This window comes from Ostrinia nubilalis, chromosome 24 (genome assembly GCF_963855985.1).
Source record: "Ostrinia nubilalis chromosome 24, ilOstNubi1.1, whole genome shotgun sequence".
Lineage (NCBI taxonomy): Eukaryota > Metazoa > Arthropoda > Insecta > Lepidoptera > Crambidae > Ostrinia > Ostrinia nubilalis.
The window spans coordinates 1958513-1966242 of record NC_087111.1 but is presented as its reverse complement, the minus strand read 5'-3'; the positions used below and the strand labels follow the sequence as shown (position 1 = coordinate 1966242).

The following is a 7730-nucleotide window of genomic DNA, read 5'->3' as shown; positions in this document are numbered from 1 at the left end:
TCTACAAATGGAGATTTTAGGGGAAGTAGAGGTAACTTTACATCTTTTAAACCTTTTAGAGAATATTTTTTTAAGCAGTAAATGTTATTCACCTGATGTTCAGCAGGTCACAATAACATTCGGGCGATAGCGGCGCAGAATCCTCTAGATAGTTCAGTGTGCTTACCATGAGTTTACGTTAGGTAAGTTCGCTAGCGACTGCTTAAAAAAATGACATTCAATGTAGGACGTATTGTGCAGCGCCCCTAGCGGCTAGCGAGCACACCTAACGTAGACTTATGGTGAGCACACTGACTAAGTAGTATGTATCAAAGCATCGAAGTATACGAATACTCAGCTACACACATTGCAATAGTGCGAATCTTCGGATTATCAGAAATGCCTACCTACACTCGCCTTGAAGAGATCGAGATTATGGTATTTCTGGAAAGATAAAGAACAAGAAAGATTCATAACACAATTTGGCAGCACTGGTCTACAAATAAGGATTAGGTACTAAGGAAAACTTTTTACTAATGCAATTCCCTACTTCACTTCCCTAATAAAACACAAAGTCCAAGTGCAAATTAAACTCTCACAAACTACCCTCGTAACTTTAAAGTTCGCATATTAAATCAGCAAAGAACTAACAATTACCTACCATTTCCATTTCGTTTATGCGCTTCGCCTATCATTTCAGTCCAATTGCAAAGTTTTTCTTTTGCATTAGAGTAATGAGTTCCAATGAGTGTGTTGAGGATGATAGAAATATGGATATGATTAAGGTCACGAGAAGTGTTTTGAATCCATAGTATAACGAACATCATCATTTTCATTATCAGCTCATTTAGTCCCCATTGCAAGAGCACGACGACCCTCTCTTATTTACCAAAGAAAATGGAGGACTTGGCCCACACTTCCGACGTTGGCCAGACGGGTTGGTTGAAACATCTGTAATTTGGTGAATAGCACAAAAAAATATGCGAATACTTGAGCAATTTGTACGAAAGAATTCCTGAGATTTGGTTTTCAAAAAGACTGGTACTTCTCATGCCATAAAAATTATAATACAAGCTTGAATCACGTTCAGAGAGGGTCATAAAATAAAACTTCTGGTTAAATGTGTTTTATACATTTTAGTAACTTTATGGCAATTCATAGCTTATAACATGTCCATAATTTTTTCATCCACTTGCAAATCGGTGATTGATTTATCATTTCCAAGATGGCAGTCCACGTATTCGGTACCTCCTACCCTCGTGCTGATTTCTTCGACTTCAATCTGAAGTTTTTGTTCTACGTTGGCTTATGGCCTGATGAGAACAGGTTGTCTAATCAGCTTTACAGAATCTACCAGTATTCCTTATTTATTGGTTCAATCATCTTCCTCATCTCTACTGGCATAGGGACGTACATGTCAAAAGATGACGTCATCAGGCTACTATCCAATGTGGATAAGGTCACAATTACCTACAATTATTTCTTCAAGATCATGATTTTCTTGATTAAGCACGAGCAAATCAAAAGTATCATCTCCTCCATTCTTCACTCCGGGGATCAAATTGACGTTAACCGTAAATATCTCATGAAGATCCATGTAGTCATGGTCACTCTATTGGTAACCTCAATTACTGGAGCTTTCCAGTTCTTGGCGCAGATTAAAGGAGAGTTAATAATGGATGCGTGGTTCCCTTTTGAACCAAAGAAGAATAAGTTGACGTTTCTGGCAGCAACTCTGATTATTTCGATTCTGTTTGTGCTACCGTTCATGTTTAGAGCCATAGCCATTCAGGGTATAGTGTGTAGCGTAGTGATGTACCTCTGCGATCAGTTAGTTGAAATGCAGAGACGGTTGAAGGCTTTGAAGTACTCTGTGGAGAGCGAGACATATTTGAGAGAAGAGTTCAAGGATATCCTGAAGAAACATATTCGTCTCATGGAGTAAGTTTTTATTCTTAAAATATTTTATGCTTATAAAAAAACATCAGTGAATGTCTAGTTTGTGTCAGAGGAAAGCTAAAAAAAAGGAGTCTAAAGCTAAGCATAGAAAACAAGTTGTCATGCAATGTATTTTCGTTCGTTTCAGCCGAAAGACGTCCACTGCTGGACAAATGCCTCTCCCAAGCTTTTTTTCTTTCTTTAAAACTTTTCTGCCCCAGCGGCCATGAGCTCTACGAGTTATGTAATTTTCTTCATCCCAATTCATATTGTTTCTAATGCTTATGTTTTTCTTGCAGGTATTCCAAGTCAATAAAATCGGCTTTTAATGAGTTTTTTCTTGTTCAAAACTTGGCGATCACAGCAGAGCTATGTCTTAATGCTCTTATGATGTCTTTAGTAAGTGTTTCTATAATTTTTTAAAATTAATTTGGGACTAATAAGTTTTTGTTTTAATTGTAATTCATACGTGAATGTTTTCAGATTGGGCTGGAACAAAAGAATCATCTAGTATCTTTCATGGCTTTTCTGATGATGGCTTTATTCAATGCATTCATTTTCTGTCATTTGGGCAACAACTTGATAGATGAAGTAAGTACTTTTTAAGATTAACTAAACTACATTAGCCAAAACGCAGTCATCTTTCAGAAGAACGCAGTATTAAAATGGTGGCAGAAACAAATTAAAAGGCTTAGTTTGTTTCATAGTTTATTCGCAAAATACACTACTCGGTTATTAAGTACGTGTTGAAACACATGTGACTTACGAACATAATCAAATAAAGTAGATAAAGCTCTCTGTAGCTGGACATTCAGTGGGAGTTCGTGTTTTTTAAGCAGTCCCTAATAGGAGAAGTGAAGGGAAAATATCACTTACTCAATAGGGACTCCCTATTGAGTAAGTGAAATTTTCCCTTTTTAAATCGCAATGTCTCTAGATCTATAATAGGGACTCCCTATTGAGTAAGTGAAATTTTCCCTTTTTAAATCGCAATGTCTCTAGATCTGTAATGTCAGTTCAAGTTACGAATGCTTCAGAAGCATAAATTTCTACAGTATCTTAAAGACATCTCAGCCTTTGTAGATTGCCCTAATCAAACTCCATTGCACTGTTCTTTATTGAATGCAAGGTTGATCCACTTTGGTCGGTGCAGTCGCATTGCCTTGTCATAACAGTGATAGCGAGATTCAGAGGATTCTGCGGGCCGCTGATTGGCCTTTGTTACCGATGGCATATTCATGGCGTTAATTCTGTTGGCGATAAAATGAAATCATCACGTAGTCGTTTGTTTTGCCCTCTTAATTCTTAAGTTCTAAAAAACTCCAACTTCAATAAAACAGATAAGTGTAAAATTAGTAAAAATGCTGATTGATCGTCAGTAGATATCCAAAGTCTATGTCAAAATTAAACCAATTATTGTTGGAGTTGTCTAATTTTCCAGATGGTTTTTTGCGACTGTCTACCTAACATTTAATTTTTACACGCGAAAGTCTGGGATGTTGGTTGGGTATTGATGAGCAATAAAGACGGGCTATTCTGCGGGCAATACCTGGTAGTCTTAGAGCCAAAGCACACGATTCGTTGCGTGCCCGCACCGCAAAGATTTCGCCGTGTGCCCGCCTCAGATATTTCTATGTAAGATAACGCAGTGCCGCAACGCACCGTGAAGTTTGGCTCTGGCCTATACAGGAAAAGGACATCATCCACGTTTCATATATTTTTGGTCCAAAATCAAAAGTGCCGGCCAACAAAAAAAGTGCTGTATTCTGTCAGAATACGTCTGCCTTAGCATTTGTTACTATGGCACCAAAGCCGTAGCTCCACTGTGCGTCGAGTATTTGAGATCTAAAAGTCATCGACTATTCATACATTTTTTGTTCAAAATCAAAAGTGTCGGCCAATAAAAAAAAAAGTGCTGTATTCTGACAGAATACGTCCGCCTTAGCATTTGTTACTATGGCACCAAAGCTGTAGCACCACTGTGCGTCGAGTATTTGAGATCTAAAATTCATCGACGATTCATACATTTTTTGTTCAAAATCAAAAATGTCGGCCAATAAAAAAAAGTGCTGTATTCTGACAAAATACGTCCGCCTTAGCATTTGTTACTATGACACCAAAGCTGTAGCACCACTGTGCGTCGTAGTATTTGAGATCAAAGTCAGTCGTTTCATATATTTTTAGAACTCAAATACTACGACGCACAGTGGTGCTACAACTTTGGTGCCATAGTAATAAATGCTAACGCGGACGTATTCTATCAGAATACAGCACTTTTATTTTTTGGCCGGCACTTTTGGTTTTGGACCAAAATGGATGATATTGTCCTTAACGTGTAATTTTCCCAGAGTGCAGGCATATCGCTAGCAGCATACGAGTCCACCTGGATATCTTGGCCGGTAGACCTGCAGCGAGACCTGCTCATAGTAATCACGGTGGCTCAGAAGAGCTTGAGCCTCACCGCTGGGGGCATAGCCGATATGTCTATGCAGACTTATGCACAGGTCAGTAGTTACAAATAGTGGAATGTAGTTTCTCAACTACAACTTTCTCGGATCTTTTGGCGTATGCTTCTCTCGCTCGCTCGTTCAACTAAATCAGTTAGTGATCAACATTTTCTTTCTGATCAGCTTGTCTGACGTCTGGTGATAATGATTTGTGAACAGCAAGTCAATAAACCAAAAAAAAATTCTTCAAATAATTTCAAACAACATGAAAGTTTAAAATCACAAGGAATTCATTCAAGAAAATCGTAATTTTGATATTCTGGAGAACTTCTCGTAATACTAGGTGTAAAATACACTATTCAAATAATATAAATACGAAATTCAAATAAAAAAGGAAACGAACTATACTAATAGATAAGTTCTTAACTGGCTCTACACGAGGAAACTTCATTTTTCACTGTTTACAAATTATTTCGAACCGTTTCCAAAGTTGTTCTCAACTTAAAACCTTTCATGTACCTAGTTAAACTTCGAATACACTTGGATGTTATTGGAAGACACTTACCACCCATGTTATCACGGATGATCGAGCAAGTTTGATTGCGAGCGGACGAGTTTCGTACGGTGATCAGGTGAACTTGATACTTGATATGAAAGTTGGCGACAAACTTTTACAATATTTACAATAAAGAGGTGGTATCTTTTAGATATTTCCTCTTCGAAGTATAACATGATTTTATTAATTATCACATTTCTTAGCCTAAGCAATAAAATCAAATGATCCTGTGTTGGTAAAGATTTGTAAAACTATAGATTATGATTATTATTATTATTGATATTATGATACAGTGACATAATTTGGTATCTAAGTTGGTGTGTCAGAAATAGAGAGTTGTATGATTTACTTTTTGATTGTTTTAGTTTTAAATTGTTATTTTATATTGTTAACAGGCTCTATACAACGGATACTCAATTTTTGCAGTTCTCCGAGACGTCGTCAATTAATTCTGTAATACAATAAAAACAAATCAACTACACAATCACACCTATGGGCATGTCTTTTATTGCTTGTAACCCTATTAAGTCTATTAAACAATTTTATTACTATCACATTATTTTAAATTGTGTATTAAACTGTCACAACCACAAGCTATAGTAAATCCTCAACTCTATGCCAGATTTTCGTGGAAACGCGTAAAAAGGCTTGTGAATAAAACCACCACGGTGTCAACCGCTTCTAAATCTTAACAAAAGTAATGAAATATTGACCGACGACATGATAAAGGTAGCAGGAAGGCGCTGGATGCAGGCCGCTACCAACTGGAAAACATGGAAAGCATTGGGGGAGGCCTATGTTTCAGCAGTGGACGTCCTATGGCTGAGATGATGATGATGATGAATGAAAATATTAATTTTTCCTGACAATCTAACATGTTACAATAAGCTTAATAACAAAATGTGATAAACAGACACTTCATTTACGAGAGGTGCTTGTCACGTTACTCCTTTGATGTGAACGACTTGGGTCTAAAATTAAATTTCTAGAGATTCTTATCACATCCCAATATTGTATTGTAGAGGCAAAATTTATCACCATTTATCAAACTGATTCCAAAATGAATTGCGTACTATTAAACAACGTGTGAGTAATTAATGCATGGTTCCTCAGCACACAATCCAGCAATTTCCTTTCGGCGCGATCAATTAGCATGACAAAATAGTAGTAATTAAATATGACCTGTGTTTCGGGAAGAGCCACAGCTCAGAAAGAAACGCCAAACACTTAACAGTCAAACACTTAGTGCAGTTGCAGTGTGCGCACAAAGGTTTTGCCATCTGGACAAAAAACAGCAGTTATTTTTTACTTTTGGAATAATTTAAACCGTATAAATATACAAATAAAATTATTGTACGAAAAAGAAATTGACTCTATAACCAGAAAATTTGCCATTAATGCAATTTTGAAAAAAAAAAAGCATTGTCTTCTCTGATAATTTTATAACGGATTTTTTTTTATAAAGAGTTTAACAATCTAATTATTTTCTGCAACTACCTCAGCAACTATAGACAAATTCCAAAATAAAACACTCATATTGAACGTTGTTGATTTGATTGCCCTTCAAGCACGGTGAATCGAGATACATTAGATAACCAATTGTTACGCGATCATATGTCACCGCTTGGGGATTGATGGATGGATCAAAATGGATCATCATCATCATGGTTTGATATGGAACACAATGATCTGGCCGTTCTCCCTTTTCTTTTCCAACGGCCGGATTCATATTAATTATCCCAGAATTGCCCTTGACGTCTCTATTAGCATTAATTAAAATTATATTTCAATTTTAAGGCTAATTAATTTACATTACAAATTGAAGTGGTTAGTGAAAGTCTGTAATTGATGATTTTGTTTCCTCCGTGGTTTATACATAATTCATTGTATAATTTAGAAGGGTTTACGTAGTTATCCACAACGAAGCAGTTTCTCACCTGATGGAAAGTGATGATCAGGCGGAAAGAAGACAGACTCACCCGGAATCCCCAACCACAGAGGAACTGGCTGTCTTACCTGCAACTATCGAAACACAACAACGCTGTTAACATTGTTAATGGCGACAGACTTAGGTAAGATGGTGGTAGCAAACCCTAAAAGCAAAAGACTTAGAACAAGCTCTATTATCAATCAAACCGAGCAATAATGCTCCCAACTGGGTATTGAATCTGGGACCTCTAGGTCTAGGACAGGTGGTCATTATGTACTATGTAATTAGTACAGTGTGCTTACCATGAGTTTATGTAAAGTGTGCTCGCTAGCGACTGCGTAAAAAAATGACATTAAATATTTGACATATTGTGCAGCGCCCCTAGCGGCTACTTTCAAGAAATAAAATCTTCATACATTTTTTGACGTACTCGCTAGCGAGCACACCTTAAACGTACACTCATGGTAAGCACACAGATGGAGTTAGAAACTAAGTTAGTTCATACTTAGCAGTTTTTACCACTCCAAATCAATAGTCTTGTCTGTGCACAGTTGTTTACCTGGCACGTGCCTGGCCATAACAAGTACTAGTGCTGGAACCATAGTAAAATTTTAAATAGTAGATCAATTTGCTTGTAAATCTTCAAGCGAATAACACAGATTGTGAACGACTATTGGGTTAAATTTAATTGAGTTCTTCCAGCTGCAAGCTAACAGCTAGGGACTGGAATTCGCTGCCTGCTGCTGTCTTTCTTGAACACAATAATCCGAGTCTTTTCAAGGCAAGAGTGAATAGGCACTTACAGGACAGATTTGTACCATCCTAGACTGCATCTCACCTAACACCAGGTGCGATTGCCGTCAAATACTTGCCTTGTTAT

At 37.1% G+C, this 7730-nt stretch overlaps 1 protein-coding gene across 1 annotated transcript; it reads left to right on the top strand.

Annotated features, from left to right (window-relative positions):
- Positions 1-1204: 1204 nt before the first annotated feature.
- On the top strand, positions 1205-5369 carry LOC135083715 (odorant receptor 4-like). Its single transcript, XM_063978433.1, has 5 exons — positions 1205-1920; positions 2217-2316; positions 2401-2508; positions 4266-4421; positions 5316-5369. The coding sequence occupies exons 1-5, from the start codon at positions 1205-1207 to the stop codon at positions 5367-5369; spliced, it is 1134 nt and encodes a 377-aa protein (XP_063834503.1).
- The last annotated feature ends 2361 nt before the right edge of the window (positions 5370-7730 follow it).

Coding starts and splice junctions, on each gene's coding strand:
- LOC135083715 (XM_063978433.1), top strand. CDS start 1,205: ATGGCAGTCCACGTATTCGGTACCTCCTACCCTCGTGCTGATTTCTTC. Junction 1,921..2,216: donor AAACATATTCGTCTCATGGA/GTAAGTTTTTAT, acceptor TTTTTCTTGCAG/GTATTCCAAGTCAATAAAAT. Junction 2,509..4,265: donor GCAACAACTTGATAGATGAA/GTAAGTACTTTT, acceptor TAATTTTCCCAG/AGTGCAGGCATATCGCTAGC.